Here is an 18205-nt window from a genome sequence, read left to right on the forward strand (position 1 = left end):
AAATTATTATTGGCTTTGCCTTAATATTTCCAGCATTAACAGGAATTTTAACCTTCAGCCATATTAAGCCTTATCACATGTTTCCCATTAGAAAACACATATTTGGTAAAATTCCTACCCAATGCCTCACGGGACTTTATATCAACATATCCTTCAGGTTCCAGTTAAATCTTCAGTTTTATTTTTAAAAAAATTCTATGGCTAGTATACCGTGTGTTGATGTTTGGAGAACTGACTGGCAGCGGAACAGAGGAGACTGTTACACTGGATTTATCATGCCTGAAACCCTTTCTGATTAATCCCAGGGGAAGAACCTTACAAAACGGGGAAACATAGGCCTTAAGGGAACATCACATTTGTCCAAATGATTTTGTCTCGCAGAAAAATATGTTCTTAAAGGAAAAGCCTACCTGAAATAAATTTTATAATATGATGTCAGCAGTGATGGTCTAACACAGTGATCCCAAACCAGTGGCTCATGAACAACATGTTGCTCTCCAACCCCTTTGGATGTTGCTCCCAGTGGCCTCAAAGCAGGTGCTTATTTTTGAATTCCTGGCTTTGAGGGAAGTTTTGGTTGTATAAAAACAGTATACATGCTCTAATTTTTCATATCCATGGAACTAAAACTTTCTGGAGGAGACATGACCAAGCATGATGGCCACCTAGGCCACTGCACCTCTGCAACCCAGGATTGGGTATGATGGAGCAAATCATTTAAAAAATTCCTGGTGAATTTTACATTTGCTGAATCACTATCCCCATCACTAGGAAATTACTGTTGAGTTTTCTGAATATGATTAGGGACTGACGCACCTAAATTGGGACCATTAGGAGGAATGAGTCAACCTGGTCAATCAGTTCTTTAAAACTAGAAACATGAGGAATTCTAAATATCAATTACATTTTTAACGTTCACTGAATAACATCAAAAATATGAAGTCTTAACATTTGATTCAGGTCAAAATGCAGTAAGAACAATTACAAAAGTAATAAATGATGTATGTCTTATTATTACTTCAAAAAATACATCAAGAAAGAAACTGTACAGCAGTTGTTTTTTGTTTGTTTTTTTTTTGCTTCTTACCTGGTCTGGTCCTGTTTCATTGATATCAAAGTCACAGGCATCAGAGTAATGAGGGAAAGGTTCTGACCAGCCATTTTCTGTGCAATTCCTGGTGATTATTCCCTCTGTATAAAACATGTAGCTTTGGTTGGAAAGGAAGACACTGATGGGGGTAATGTAAAAATAGATTTACAATTCGCTCCAGGTCTAGTAACCCATACCAACAGGGATGTTCGTTCTGAAAGTGTAAATGTCACCTGCTGGCCAGTTGGTGTAGGTTATTAGACATGGGGCAAACTGCACCTTTTAATATGATTTTGAAAAAATTATTACGCAGGCAGAAAGGTCACGTTGAAAGGTCACATGGATGTATCATTTTACCTGACTGTTGCTCCTCAAGGTTCTCTGGAGACCAACCTATATCGTAGAAAGTAGACATTTAGCAGTTTGTTTTGTGAAAACAACTTAATGTGCAATAAATGACTAGCAGTAAGGATTGTCCAAAACAACCTCTACCTCTTTAATCTGGATAAAATATTATATAACTTGCTTGCAACATCTCAAATTTGCAACAAAGCTAAATTAAGCCCTGGGAAATGTGAAACCATATCCACAAACAGGGTTGTAGCATTCAAGGAGACAGCCTTTGGTATTATAGCTCACCACCCATAGCTCATTCATAATACTTTGGTGATGTCCCTGTTCTATCTAGTCTTTTTATGGCAATAATTATGTATTTGCAACACAAGACTACTGGAAAAATACTGTATGTATAGGGAGTTTGACATAGTCTTTTGGTGGTGGAGTAATTGTACTGGGGGGGCATACCAGTCAAAAGGTTTGCTTTAAACCATTTCCTCCTCTGACACATATTAATTTTAGAGAAACAATGACACAGTTTCCATCTGTTCTTACCTAGGCTTCGATCAACAAAGTCCATTTCTAGAAAGAAAGAAAAAACAAATGTATAGTTTAAGTCGTAGGGTGCGATAATCAACATCACCATTAATATACACCTTTTAGACTTTCAATGTGTTTTTGGATGAATTAAGTTGACTGTGCAAGACCCACAAGTAGACCCACAAAGAGACCCACAAGACCCTCAATGGCTTAATTTATAATCTGGACAATATACAGCATGCAAATGCATTGTTTAAATGTGACCTTTTTTACAATGTTCTGTTGAGGCCCCAAAGGAGTAAGTTCCACTACTGTTCATGAATTCCCCAAGCTGTAACCTTTGCCCTGTTGGAGGGTGGTGTCCCTGTTAACACTGCAGTAGAGTAGACCCCTTCCTGTTCTTAGTTTATGTAAGGGAAGGAGCACATCTCTTGTTCTCTTTGGTCTTCACCTAGAACCATGGTTGGATGTGCTGGAGATCCAGAAGGTGATACTTCTAATGTGAAGCTTTTGAGCCCGGAGGTTACCAATGTGATCTCGTAAACAAGGTAAAGGGAATGGTTAAAAAACCCCATAATAGTTGTTGTTAGATAAGTAGGATAAGATAATAAGAACAGCTTCCACTACTCCGAGAAGAAGCAGAGTGTGTTGTTAGTGGTCTTCTTATACTCCTCTCTGATTGGCTCACCCTTGTTGTAGTAGCTTATGCTACTCTATGTTTTATAAATCACCCGAGTAAAAACCACTGGCATCCAATTTCTTTCTGTATATGAGAGTTTCAGCATACACTGTACCTCCAACTCTATTGTGAGAGATGGTCACAATGTAAAAGCTATCTAGTGGTCAGCAGCAGTGGTAAAGAATGAGTTTTATTTGAGCCTCAAACAAAAATAATCTTAGTGGGTTTTGTTATGTTTAAATATCTGTGTCTATGCCCAGAGACGTTTCATGTTTTCAGTCGAATGGACCTCATTGCAAAATTCACCACTTGGTGGCAACATTGTGTCAGATTCCTGAGTGATGTTAATTGTGAATTATTGGGATAAGACGTGTCTGAAATCTCATCACTTTAGATCAAAAGAATTTACACCACTGAACAACTTCTAGCATCCATCTTCTTTAGGAGTAAAAGTAAATCCAGTCTATTTAACATACACAAAGGCGGCTTGTTTCATTTATGACGGAAGGATGGTGTGAAGCACTGAAGACTATAATCATCCAATGCTTGTGTCCTCTTAAGTATCCTCCCAATTGTCCATTCCTCTTGTAAATACATAAATCTCTAGTCTAAAGTGATATTGGTATTTCTGCAAATGTCATTAATCTCCAACTGTCTCTGCCCGTGCAAGCTCTGGAGCCGTTAGCATGGCCACATATCTACTGCTTTTATATTTACTTGCAGACATTGAAAATGTTTTTTTATGGGTTTTGAAAATAATTTTCAGTAAGGTCTTTCTGACTGGATGAAGCAAGGATATCCTTCAAGAGTTACTCACACAAAAGATATTCCTTTCTACTGCCAAGAAAGAACTTCAAAATGATTGGAGTATGCTGATGAATGTCTTCTTACTTTTTGGCAGAATACAAGACTTATCTACAGGGACATTGTTCCTTCTCTTGATCTAATGCTTCAGTCAAATAATAACACTTTGGGGATGGCCCCACATCTTCTGATTCAGGGATTGTTGAACCACTTTGTCTTCTTCAGGCTTACCCTATGAAGATACCCTAACCCCTAACCCATTCTTTCATCATTTTATAATATTTTACTAACATTTTCTTCTAGGCTGTCCCTCCTTAATCTTACATCTTGCTATCAACTCATTCTTAATTATACATTATTATCTTACTTACTCTAATTTTGCCAATGGCCCTGTCTCCACCCTGTGTTGGTTCCAGCCCTTATGAAGAATGTGGCAACCACCAATCGTGTTTAAATAAATCATTTAGCAATAAAACAGTTTGGGGTGTGGTATCTATGTATCATTTCCATTACTCCTGCACTGTCCATTATTCTTCATAAGCCTTCACCCCTGCGCCATAAGCCATGCCAACCCTTCTCACTGTGCCATTCCCTAGGGTTGCCACCTGGTGTATAAATGATGCTTGATGCCAATGTTATTAACAGGGAAGAAGAAAGACATCGAAAGGCAGGTATTTTTTCTAGAAAAGGTGGAAAACCTACCGTGCCCCCAATAGGCACTACCAACATAGCATGGGATGAGAAGGATGTAGGCCAGGGCAACTGGCATAAAACTGGCACATAGTGTGCCAACATAGAGGTAAAACCTACAGCCCTCTTGTTTTGTAGATTACTGTTCCCAGCATCCTCAATCAGCAGAGATTTAAATCAGACTAGTTAGAATCCTGTAAGTCTGACCTTCTGGCGTGAAGTAAAATACTGAGAATTTTAGGAATGACAATTTCTAGACTGCTGCATGGAGTCGCATGATCACCTAGTGTTCCCATGAGTGATTTATGAGCGCCCCACCCTTACGATTTAATCTTATTTGCCAGAGTAGTAAAATCAGCATCAAACGCAGAGGAGGATGGGGCTGAGGTGAGCGCCAGCATCTGGTGCAGAGGCGGAAAGTACAGAAGCAATGAAACAGCAAGGGAGCTGACATTTTTCCATTCTGTTTCCAGGCAGGGATCCTTTTCCGAGCGTATTTTTGTCCCACTGTCACATTTCTGCTCCCAGCGTCTTCTGGGCAGAAGAAATTTGTTATTCTATTGAGAGAACTCGAATACAATAAAAAAAGCATGCTTGTGTATTCTTTGTCATATCGTTGTGTCTACATAGAACATGCTGATTCCAGCCGCAGTGTGAACAGAGGGTTCAGTTGTAAAGTTTTTTGCATTCTGTCCCATTGGTTGCACCCTGTGGTGCAGCTCTTTGCATTACAATAGGGCAGTATGTTTATCAGTGCTACATTCTAAAGTGCCCCTGGTTTGGCTATGGAGCGCCGATGCCCACAAGGATCGAATTTAGACCCAAGTTTATTCATTTATTATGCAGTGAAAGTGCAACTGCTATGTGCATGGGCTGCAAGAAGGGAATTAATACCATCCTTAGTGCTCTTACACTTGCACCCAGGGTATGGCTGTGCAAACCAAATGGTGGGGGGATTGGTGTTTGTCCCAAGGGGTTGGGGCTGCAGGGTTGGACTGGGCAAATGGGGCACCAGGAAAAAACCCAGTGGTCCCAGTCCTTGTTGGCCCCAGCCTTTGTTGGCCCCCTAGCCCAGAAACGCTCTCCCCCACCTGAAATTCTGCACTCCCTGACCTCTCCCCACACCGATCCGATCCGAAGAAAAGCAGGTACATGCTGTCCGGGGAAGGGGGGGAGCAGATGGAGGAGGATTCGGTTGGCGAGGGGGGCCCTGGAGTTGGCAGAGTGGGGGTTGGGGGCGAATGTGTGCGGGCCCCTGATGTGGCAGCCCCAGTGGGTCCAGATCCCACCAGTCCAACACTGGGGATGACCTGCTGCATTGAGCCAAGCAGGATGGGCAAAACGACTTGGTCCCAGGGTCGGACTTGGCCAGTGGGATACTGGTAAAAAAACCTGGTGGACCCTGGTGCCCCACCAATCCAGGCCTCCTCCCCCACCTGAACTGCATGAGCCGGTACTCCCCCCTGATCGTGGCTGCAAGATTTAAGTAAGGCAGGGGGATGGGCGGTGGCATTTGTAGGAGCTGAATCTTGTGACTGGGGTAGGGCCCCTCAGGTGGCAGCCCCGATGGGCCCTGGACCCCCAAGTCTGACACAGTTTGGTCCACCTCTGCTGAAGTCAATGGACCCAACAACCAGACAGCAGCGGCTAGAATGGGCAGGATAATACTAACAAATACCATAGAAAATAAATAAAGGCAAATAGCAAAATCTAAATACTTTAGGCACTGAAATACTGTGGGTCCATTCCTAACACACTAAAATAAAATTTAAAGACGAGCTTCCCCTTTAACAAGCAGGACCGATTGATTAAGACTTATTGCTATTAAAGCAGTTTGTTTTCCTATAACATCAGGAATCTTTACATGGAAAGCTTTGCGGTTACATATAAAATGTAATAAGCAAATGTTTATAAATCTATATCGAAATCCTTCAAATCTCAGATTTTCTGAATATTTCACTGGTTTCAATTCCCCAGTCAAATATTGATGTGTTTCATGTCTCCGTCTGACACTGTACATCTGATACCCGCACACGACAACGACTGAATTAATCACTGTCACAGAGAAGAAACACTTTGCTGAACCATCCGACCCTGTAACCGCAACACAAACCCACATCACATACCCGGGAATCACTTCTCCTAATCCCTTAGGTATTTGTTGCAGTTTTTGCTCTTTGTTATAATAACATGGGTTACCATGGCAATGTTGTTTCTTTAATCACTGTAATTTCCCAGCAAGCCCAGTTTTTTTTTCTCTCCACTCATATTGACAGAATTTAACTATTTCAGCTGAAAAAAATGCATGAAAGCAGTTGTAATTTGAAAATATATATCATACCCCCTACTGTAAATGATAAGGATATTAGAAGTCGCTGAGGGGTTCTGTGACCATATAAAGGCACATGGCTGCAGGCTGAGTTATACAGGGAACTCTGAGTATCACTCGTATTATAAGGGATAATGTACCCCCTACTGTAAATGATAAGGATATTAGAAGTCACTGAGGGGTTATGTGACCATATAAAGGCACAAGGCTGCAGGCTGAGTTATACAGGGAACTCTGAGTATCACTCATGTATTATAAGTGATAATGTACCCCCTACTGTAAATGATAAGGATATTAGAAGTCACTGAGGGGTTGTTCTGTGACCATATAAAGGCACAAGGCTGCAGGCTGAGTTATACAGGGAACTCTGAGTATCACTCATGTATTATAAGGGATAATGTACCCCCTACTGTAAATGATAAGGATATTAGAAGTCACTGAGGGGTTCTGTGACCATATAAAGGCACAAGCCTGCAGGCTGAGTTATACAGGGAGCTCTGAGTATCACTCATGTATTTTAAGGGATAATTTACCCCCTAATGTAAATGATAAGGATATTAGAAGTCACTGAGGGGTTCTGTGACCATATAAAGGCACAAGGCTGCAGGCTGAGTTATACAGGGAACCCTGAGTATGACTCATGTATTATAAGGGATAATGTACCCCCTACTGTAAATGATAAGGATATTAGAAGTCACTGAGGGATTCTGTGACAGTATAAAGGCACAACAAAGCAGTTCTAAGAGCTTTGGTTGGACATTTACAAGTTAGTCACACACATTGTTCCTATAATAAAGGATAAGATAATTTGCAATAAATTTGCAACATGATAGCTCCAAATAAGTTAATGTTTTGCCACCCAGAAGGGCACGTTGTGCATGTTTTCAACCAGATACTGTACAGTATTATGTTTATTCTGTATAATGTCATAATGGCGTTTATTTGGAGCCAAATCAATTGGTTATTTCAATACGCATTTAGTAGTGATGTGTTGTGTTGAAGAAACCCTCATTGGCAGACCCAAATAGCATGGCCTGGCCCGGTGACTTTGTGGGGGGTGATATCAGGTAACTGAGGGCCAAAGAAGGAATTTTGCCATTAGCAGGAACCTGCCCCTGTGTGAGACACCATAGACCACATTCACCTGTACTTAGTACAATTCTGCAGGGACATACCCTTTTCTTGCCAATAAACCCAGGAAATATCCAGTATTGAAGCTACAGTATTAAAGCCTGATGATAATCCATAAGAATCTTACCATCTTCTGAGCCAAGCATGCTGAACAGCGCAGGGCATCGGACAGACGCTTCTTTTCCCACTTCGGTGGGCATCCAACAAGTAATGTTATCCCACATGCCTGGGCATCCTGCAAATAAATATACAAATATTGTGAGAGGTTGTTTCATATTTAGAGCACAAAATAGAGCTGAATGTCCATAGAAGAGAAACAGAGTCGGGCCCTCTATAGTGAAAGCAGTTCTTGTAAGCACATCATCAGTTGGTCAATTCATGTTAAGAGACGCCATTAGGTTTAAAAGAGTTAAAAGGAGGCTTACACTTGGAGAAACCCATTGACTGACAATCCTTACATGGCTATGAATAAATGATTCCTTCACAATACCATGACTTGCCGCGTCTATCTGTAGAGTGTTCAGCACCCGAAACACCCGACTAAGATCAGACCCAAGTAATAACAAGTGCTCATCACAACAAAAAAAGGATACGCCACTTGTTGTCCTGCTAATAAGAGATACTTTGTTGCCCATGTTGGTTGGATTGTTTGGTTGCACTGCCATTGGAGGACATTTTTGTCTGGGGAGGCCTCCCACTGGAAAATGGTTAATTATTTATCAATATATGGCAGCGCATCTCTTCAATATTCTCTGCCAATGATGTCCATGGCAGTGTATGGGTTAAAGCATGGCCAGTACCAGGTCAGAAACATAATAACCATACTGTAAGGCTCTGCTGGGGCTCAAAGCCAGGATATCCTGGTTCTCCCTAACACTGGATCAGGAGAGCAGCCAGTAAGTGATCATCTCCCATACACCTGTTTCCCTGGCTGTGTTGTATCAAACCAGCAGCCTTATTGGTTGTGTTGGGTTAGCCAATCAGGGCTGACTCTGCCCTATAAATGCCCAGCCCTTCTTATAGCTGTGTCTGAGCATTAGCTACTGTTGGAGCACCATGATCATGGTCTAGTTCCTAGCTCCTGGTCTTGTGCTCTTGCGCCTCCTACTCCTAATTTCCAGCCTTGTCTGGTTCTACTCCCTATTCCTGATCCTGTCCTGATCCAGATTCTGCCTCCTCACCCACACCATTCTGTTCCAGTCTTGTCTACACCCTCTCTGTCTTATTCTATGCCTGCTCCATCCCACTATAGTCTGTCCTTGACTATGTTTCAAAACTGTTCCTGATCTTCAGTCTCTCCCCTCTCAGTACCTGTTGACCATTAGCAGCTCTTTGCCTGAAGATGTCACTCCTTCCTTCCCCTTTAGAATCCTTTACAATCCCTCACACATACAGAGATTCCCATTATTACTGCCCCATTATTTCTGCATATTAGCACTGGCTATTACTTTATTTACGAATAGAAGCAGTGGCATAATATAATATAGGCAGGTCCCCAAAAATATTTGTAGGACCTCACACCCTCAGGCTTGACCCCATGCTGTTCCTTTGAAGTACAGGGGAGGTTATACCTGGCCGGTATTTTCTCGGTTTGGTCGGTAAAAATGATGCTTGATGCCAATGTTATTAATAGGAAAAAATGGCAAGAATATAGGAAGTTTTTTTCCAGAAAAGGTGGCAACCCTACTTACAGCAGACCCACATGAATATCCAGGCCCCCAATACAATAACACTACAACACACCTACACAATATATGCTATGGTAAAACCTATAATTTGATGCCACTAGGAATATGACGTTGTTGTCTTGGCAGTTGGAAAACTTATGTGTAGTGTTGCCTATATCCATTCGCAGCCATGGCCTTGCCAAATATCCACCTTTCCAAGTCTATAGGTTAGGAAGTCATTTAATGAATAAGAGGATATAGAACGAGGATTTGTTGGAACAATAGGAATAGTCATATCTGGTTTATATACAAAATAGCAAAGTATGAAGAAGGAGAAGCATAGGAGAGGCTGAAACTGTTCTTCTCTGTGTCTGCCATGAAAACAAGCTTCGCTCACAAAGCCGTAAATACATCCTTCCTATTCCAACACGTTTCTATCACCTGGTGAGTTTTATTTTCCCTTAAATACTGCTTTTTCCCCTCAACGGTCAGACCTGAAATGTTTCTAATGTAGAAAAGTAAAAGCCACTAATTAACATAATTATTTCCCGGGATTCGTTTGGCTGCTGATACACGCTGGAATGAGTGAGGGACTGTATCTGTTTCACTAAAACGTTGGCCAGTGTTCAGCAGGATCTTGAAGCCTAAGGGGAATTTAAGTACAGGATATACAGGGCCGCCATCAGAAATCGCAGGGCCCCATACAATAAAATTTCCTGGGCCCCCTGGGCTACGCCCACCACAAGCCCCACCTACAGGTCCGCCCTCCCCACCACACAGTAAAAAAATATTGGTGGCTAGGGTTCCCACATGTTAATAAAAAATAAAAAGATATTGGTAGTCAGGGACCCCCATATATAAACATTTGTGGCCAGGGCACCCTCCCATTAAAAAATATTGGCGGCTAGGACCCCACATGAGAAAAAAAATTGGTGGTCAAAATTGGTGGCCAGCCCCCCACCCCACATTATGAAAATTAGTGGCCAGGGCCCCTTAAACGTCAATGCCTTCCCAAAGTCAGCAGCTCTCAGAAAGATGGGGGGCCCGGCTAATGAAGTAAGTGTGGCGTGGCCGGGGCCCCCCTTACCCTCGGGGCCCCCTACAACTCTCCCCCTGTCCCCCCCTGATGGCTGCCCTGAGTATATATCATAATTGTTCTGCATGCTAAGGGAAAAGACAGTTCTCAATGAGAAAAGCAAAGTCTTGGGATATTGTTCTGCTGGAGAAATATCAGAAGACTCTTCCCTGCACACTAACTTAATGTTCTGCAACATCACAAGACTTTCTTCTTCTCACTAACTTAATTTTTGTTTTTAGGGTTGAAATCTCCTATAAGAGAACACTTCTTGAAAAATTGCAGAAATACCCTGTGAGGTCTGAACATTGATTACACTTGAACCAGATGTTGGTCCAATAACAGGTCTCTCCCTACCCATGCCACCTACATCCAAAATAGAACACTCTAATGACCTTGCTATTAGTAATCTCTTAGTAATATTCCCACTGTGCTGTAGAGGTTTATAAATTAGGAATGTGGTACAGGTAGAACAAGGCTGGGAGGAATATGATACATTATGGACAAAATTGAAAATACTCAAAGTAGTACAAAGAGAACTGATGCCAAGTAATAGAGTTGCTTGATAACTATCAAATTTCTTTAGTTCTCTTCTTTTAGAGACAATTGCTGCCAATACCAAGCTTCCCAAGGCTATTTAATAGATATCCAAGCACATTCAAATCTTTTAATCATATTCCATTTTATTATAAGGAGATTGGAGAGTTTTTCCCCTACTTAATAAAAGTGGGCTTTTCATATCTTTAATAAAAAGAGTATTAGTACTGTAGGAACGCCATGTCTTCATCTTCTTCTTCTCCCTGGATGCTCTCTATGGGCTGCTTCAGGTAAAATGAAAAGCTAAACTTAGAAGCCCAAGTGCACCCAGCCTGGGACTCTAGTGAAGACCAAGAAGCAGAAGGAGATGGCAACATGGTGCTACTACAGTAGGACAGTAGGACCATCAGCCCATGGTATTAGTAAGTGATTATAGTTACGGGGGGGGCTAATATTTTGCCACCCCTTAGTGCATTTATCCCAAATCAGTGGCTCTTGAGCAACATGTTTATCCCAAACCCCTTGGGTGTTGCTACCAGTGGCCTCAAAGCAGGAGGTTATTTTTGGTTGCATAAAAACCAGATGTACTGCGTAATATAGTCTTCTGTAGGCTGCCAGCCCACCAATCACAGTCCTAATTTGGCAGCTCCAGGAACTTTTTTTTAAGCTTGTGTTGCTCCTCATTTCTTTTTACATTTTAATGTGGCTCAAGGATAAACACGGTTAAATATATGTTCAGTCCACATGTAGCTTATCGCCATTATCTACTGTTCTTTCCCATCTCCTGAGTGTTGTTATAAATACTCCTCTAATTCTTTCTCTTGTTAAAGAGGCCTATAGATGAATCTTACTGAGAAACAATCCTCTTCCCAGTTTCTATAGTTACACATGTGTTCCCTTTGGTTTCCTCTGGTTCTGGTACTGATATTTATGTTGATTTTCACATTAAGACCAACGCCTCCATCTCCTCTCTTGCTATTTCATTTACTGCTTATAGATATTCTCAGTGCTCTCTAGTTATCTGCAAAAAAATTCTAATGCATAATGCTGTAAGCAGCAGCTTAATATTCCTGGTCAGTGCATGGAGACTCTTTCTGCTGAAGGCCTTATGTTGGGCACCCAAGGGTTGATTCCCCTACTGCTAAGGAAGTCCTGGTTCTGTTACCTAAGGAGGGGATCTTGTGAATATTTCCAGCTTGTAGTTTATATAATAAACAGGAGCATCTGACAGCTAACACTCCAGGAGCGGATAAATGGTGATGGGAGCCTGAAGCAGAAGGCTCCAATATCAGTTTTGAGCCCCATAGAGACCAGCCTCCATAGAGAATTTGGGGTAGGGACTCCATGAATTAGGCAAATACAGTTGATAGCAGCTTCTGTCATAGCACACCCATAAGACTTGTGAGTTTTACATAGAAAACACTGCATCAGCGTGCTTATTTGCTTAAGGTATAACTACTACCACCTTCAAGCTGGTGGTAATTCCAGGGATATCTATGGGTTGTGTTGAGTGCAACAGACTCGTCCCCAGCAAGTTCCAGAAATGACCCAATCGCCTTTCTCACAAACTCTGGAAGCAACTGTGTCCGACTCATCAAAACCCAAACCTCAACTGGGTTTGTTTTAATGCATGGGACCCAATTGCAGGGAACACAGTGCTGCACTTTTCAAATTGCGTCCAAAATTGCCCTAAGGTGAAATATAGACTCTGTTCCCGGCATCTAGCAATTAACAAAAAAACCCTGATTTTAATTTTGATGGGGATGTCTTTAATGAGAGAGGCCTGGGTGTTGTCTATGATATCCATGGAAATTGGGATGAGAATTGAGCACCTCTGTCTTAGATCAGGGATCCACAACCTTTTGAGCAACATTCAGAAGTAAAAGGAGTTGGGGAAGAACACTAGCATGAAAAATATTCTTGGGGTGCCAAATAAGTGCTGTGATTGGCCATTTGGTAGCCATTATGTGGACTGTCAACCTAGATTGAGACTCTGTTTGGCAGTGCACCTGGTTTTTATACAACCAAAACTTGCCTCCAAGTCTGGAATTCAAAAATAAGCTCCTGCTTTGAGGCCACTGAGAGCAACATCCAAGGGGTTGGAGAGCAACATGTCACTTACAAGCTACTGGTTGGGGACCACTGTTCTTAGATCAAGTTGGAGGATAAAGTAATAAAAGACCAACTTCATGACCAATACACTTAGAAATATATTAAGCTAAGTGTTGATTGGAGTTGTAGCAAGTACAAATTCACTTTGTCCTATCACATGCATTTGTGGACACCGTTTCATTACTTTTTCTTTTTTTTTGCTTTACAAACATCCTAAAATTTTTGGCATGAAAAGCACAAGCTCAACTCCCCATAAATCCCACGTCTATATCATGATAACGCAGCACCTTAATTGTATTGGAAAACCCTCTGACAAACGGACGGCCAGAAGGCTCCACATCTGTAAATGTCCACTTGACAAACTGTGCCCATGACAATTCCACTAGGGGATCAATGTCTTTTCTAACTGCTTTCTGTTCTGTGTCCATGTATAATCAATATTGCAAAGACGAAGACGAGAATCTAGCTATGACCGTTCAGAGTCATCTGGAAAATATCTAGGTTTATGAAGTTCATACGACACATCTTTGTACATTTTTTGTTTTCCCAGGGAGGTCCATGAGGATTGCAGGGAAGGTAACACTAAGTCACCAGGGGAAGGATATGAATTATTTACATTCTTCTGCATCAACAGAAATATCTCTGGCTGCCTTGGAATCATTACACACAAGCGCTTAGGGCCTCAGGTTCTTAGAGTCTTCAGATTTAATAGCTTAAGCCTCAGCACTGCCACAACAGCAGCAGCCGGTAAATTCACGCTGTTGTGTTGCTTCGATACTAAGGAAAAATATCTTAGACTCTCAGGATCCGTTCTGTTCCCATCATTTATACATCAATGTGTCCCATGTTACCTCTAGTTCTGTGATTATGCAAAGCGTAGAAATAAATTGAGGCAAAGAACGGAGTGACAGGAATGCCCCGTGGAACAGTTATTTTATTCTCAGCCTGGCGCATTGTGTATCTCCAAACAGCCTGTACCGCCATCGACCCCGAGAAATCCAGGGAATATCAGTCCTTGCTTGATAAAAAAATTATAACATTATAAATATTTCAGGAGTTTACAGATTTCCCAGACACAAGAATTATACTATAACAAATGTAAAATAGAAAGGGCCCGGTTCCAGCCTGCGCAGCTGGCACTCGCTTAAAGGGGAAGTAAAGTCTAAAATAGAATAAGGTTAGAAATGCTGTATTTTGTATACTAAACATAAACATGAACTTACTGCACCACAAGCCTAATCAAACAAATGATTTAGGCTTCCAAAGTTGGCCACAGGGGGTCACCATCTGGTAACTTTGTTATACATTTTTGCAAGACCAAGACTGTGCACATGCTCAGTGTAGTCTGCGCTGCTTAGGGATCATCATAAATTATCAAAACAGCACAAGTCAAATAATATCTGCCAGAAGCCGATACAGCAAAACTGATTAATAATGAGAATATGCAGACTGCACTGGGTCCTTTGTTGTCATGTAATCTAATGTGGATTTTATAGTTTTTGTATTGTTTAATACAAACTTAATCCTCCAAATAGAATCCCAGTTTATCTGTTTAAATCTGGCTCCATGATCTTTGTCCCTGCAGCTGGAGTTGGAAACAGTAAAGGGGATGTAAAGGCAAAAATAAAATCCAATACAAACCTCTACACATTCGCCGACTGCTCTACAGGGAAACAAACAAAGCTGCTTGAGTTCTGCATGGCTGGGAAATAAGTAGGGAGCTCCCCCTGCTGTTCATAAGTATGATTGTTTCCCTGCAGATCAGTTAGGGACAGTCTGACAATTCCTATCCACAGCAGTAAATGAAGGGAGAATTTCACTGCATACAGTCAGGTTTCTTATAAAAACAGTACGCATTTTTTAATTAACGTTTATTAGAGATAGGTTTCTTTTTCATTAAAGAAAGTAAAAAGGGGATTTTTTTTTTTTGCCTTTACATGTCCTTTAATTGCAGGTTTGAATGACATACAAGTTTTGGGATGGGAAGCAGATGAGAGCAGGTTTGGACTGGGCCAGCGGGACACCAGGAAAAAACCCAGTGGGCCCTACCAACCCAGACCCAATCCCTGACTGCCCTCCACTGTTGCTTCCCACCGTCATTCCCAGTCCAACCCTTGATAAGATGTAGAAAGCCTATGTGCCTCCCCCAACCTGCACTCCATGAATGCTGAACGTGGCAATTCTTTTACCTGCAAGGCAAGGTGCAAAGTGGCAGACTACGTCCTGCTTTTTGCACTTGGCACCCTACCCTGCAAGGTGATAATATGATGATGATTTAAGGCACACACCTGGCCTGGGGCAATTTTTTTTAAACAAAAATTACTGTTACCCCCAACTAGCAAAATGTGTTGGGTACTCGTGAAATCCACAGACAGGTCAACAAGAAAGGTTGATAAAAAACGTAATCAAATAGCCATCTCAAAAAGTGTTACGCGTTTCGCAGGACCGCCATCAATTCCTGGGCCCCCTGGGCTGCACCCACCACAAGCCCCACCTATAGCTCCGCCCTCCCCACAGGTCCGCCCCCCACCACACAGTAAAAGACAAAAAAAAATTGGTGGCTAGGGTTCCCACATGTTAATAAAAAATAAAAAGATATCGGTGGTCAGGGCCCCCCATAAAAAATATTGGTGGCTAGGACCCCACATGAGAAAAAAAAATTGGTGGCCAGCCCCCCCCCCCACATTATAAGAAAATTGGTGTCCGGGGCCCCTTAAATCTGAATTTTTAGTGTGATATTAAAAAACTCAATTTTTTCAAGATTTATTATAACCCGAGGATGCAGAAAAGTTTGAATCTGAAATTATTCCATCTTTAACCTGTCAGGGTCCTGTAGAAGTCAATGGCAGCGGTCCTATTTGCAATTTGAAGATATTATGGTCTGCGCTGGGTTTCTTATGATAATCTGAACATTTTAGGCTTTTCCAAGATGAAAAAGTTCAATTTTTTGTGAGACAATCCGAAAAATTAGCCCAAAAATCCGACCATTTCTGAGTTTTCGGGCAGAAATCCGAAGAATTCAGACTTTTCTTGAAAAAGCAAGAATAAATCGAGCAAGTCGGAAAAAAATCAGTAAAAATCTTACAATTTTATCGAGTTTTTCCCTGATCTAATTTAATCATGCTTTTTTAATAATAAATAAGGTCAAATCGTGGATTCTAGTTTGATCAGACTTTTTTAAATCAAATAATCAGAAAAATTCAGAAAGATTTTGATAAATCTCACATTTGGGGCCAATTTGGACCATGCTTAAACAATGCGTGCTCCATTTCTGGGTACAAATAGGAAGAATTGCAAATGGCCCCTGACTCTTTTCCAACTGTGACCCAATATGCAGTGCTTATGTGTCAAGAATATTGAAATGAAGATTCTAACAAACTGAAGTTTCTGCCCACAAACTCAGTTTCTAAACTTGTAATTATTTTGGTCACCATCACACACATCTTATCCAGCCCACCCATGAATCCCCACATGTAGAGGTAACTAACCCCTGTCAATCCCAACGCTAAACTAGTGTGTGCTTTCCCCAAAAGCCGCTCAGTCAAAAACATGATAATTGGACTCTTGCTGGGTTAATTCCTTAGCCGAGATGACAGGAGCTGGCGTGATATATGACTTCCAGGCAGAAGGTGTAATTAGAGTGTCATAAAGTAGTCAGAGTTTAAAGTTCTGTTATTCCATGGAGGAGAGGGGAAGTAATGTTAGCTGTCTCATTAAGCCTTGGCCCAACTCATACAAGCAGCTGGTTAAGTGACTCATTGAGACTATGGAACATGAGCAATACTTGTTACTTTACTGCGCCCATCAATAACATACTTCTTACTATCTCAAACTACTACTAGATTGTTCTCTGGTCTCCATGTCTGTCCTACAGCAGTCATTTACTTACTTATCCACCCCTGTCTGTCAGTTGACATTGTAGCATATTAAAAGTCATTACAATTAGTGATGGGCGAATTGGCGGCATTCCTGCGAAATTTGCGAAATGGCGAAAAATCCGCGAAACGGCGCCTCGTTTTTGATGCCGGTGTCTGGTTTTTCAATTTTTTTTTATGCTGGCGACAATTTTTTTTGACGCCGGCGAATTTTCGCCACCGAATAAATTCACCCATCACTAATTACAATACAACTGTGACTCTATTCCCCCTACCAGTGAACTATCCATGATTCCATTTTGCATGACATTAGCATATATATATATATATATATATATATATATATATATATATATATATATATAGTGATGGACGAATTTATTCGCCAGGCGCGAATTCGCGGGGAATTTGCGCGATTCGCCGCCAGCGAATAAATTCGCGAAACGCCCGCAAAAATTCGGCGCCGTTTCGCGAATTCGCCCATCAATATATATATATATACAAATTCATTAGGTTTAAGCACTCCCATGCGAATATCCATCAGACCCAGGTGCTATTCCTCGCCAGTTGTATAGAATTGTTTGAATATAGGAATGCACACTGGGATTTAAGTAAAATCTTCTTTATTTATTTCAACATTTAAAAGAAACAGGTCAACGTTTCGGTCCCCTGCTTGGACCTTTAACAAGTCTTGATAAAGGTCCAAGCAGGGGACCGAAACGTTGACCTGTTTCTTTTAAATGTTGGAATAAATAAAGAAGATTTTACTTAAATCCCAGTGTGCATTCCTATATTCAAACAATTCTATATATATATATATATATATATATATATATATATATATATATATATATATATATATATATATATATATATATATATATATAGATAGATATAAATATATACACTTTGTAGCTCATGAGCCCTCCCAAGCAGACTTTTGGAAGGTTCAATCTGCATTTCAATCTCACTTGCTACAGCGGTTATTCCTACTTTCTCCCCATTTCTGGGCTTAAAAACACATTTGCTGTGCTGATTTGATCAAATTAAAAACAGACATTGAGTTTTGTGAGCCTGAAGGGAACTGAAGTGTAAATCCTAAAAGCAAATATCTATATATATATATATATATATATATATATATATATCTGGGGTTTAGTCCAGCTCAAGTCTTTCGCTCCCGGGCTTGGTTATTAATTCAGTCACTTGACGGGATCCATTAAAATGACAAGTTTCCTTGCTTCTCTACTTGTGCAGGAAGATAAATTCTTTTTCATAGTTGCCGTGTATTTACACCGATGTTGACATTTTCATGATAGATGGATGGCAGGGTTTGTGTT

General features: G+C 41.0%; 1 protein-coding gene across 4 annotated transcripts in view; it reads right to left on the reverse strand.

Annotated features, from left to right (window-relative positions):
* The window catches only part of adcyap1r1.L (adenylate cyclase activating polypeptide 1 (pituitary) receptor type I L homeolog), a 126365-nt gene that overhangs the window by 36832 nt on the left and 71328 nt on the right, over positions 1 to 18205 (reverse strand). For all 4 annotated transcript variants that reach the window (XM_041565755.1, XM_041565756.1, XM_041565758.1 and 1 more), the window contains exons 4-7: positions 7727 to 7834; positions 1982 to 2008; positions 1448 to 1483; positions 1088 to 1191 (exon numbers count right to left, since the gene is read on the reverse strand). In XM_041565755.1, the coding sequence (XP_041421689.1) occupies positions 1088 to 1191; positions 1448 to 1483; positions 1982 to 2008; positions 7727 to 7834 (275 nt within the window). The remainder of the gene's footprint in view (positions 1 to 1087; positions 1192 to 1447; positions 1484 to 1981; positions 2009 to 7726; positions 7835 to 18205) is intronic.

Source organism: Xenopus laevis, chromosome 6L, assembly GCF_017654675.1.
Source record: "Xenopus laevis strain J_2021 chromosome 6L, Xenopus_laevis_v10.1, whole genome shotgun sequence".
Taxonomy (NCBI): domain Eukaryota; kingdom Metazoa; phylum Chordata; class Amphibia; order Anura; family Pipidae; genus Xenopus; species Xenopus laevis.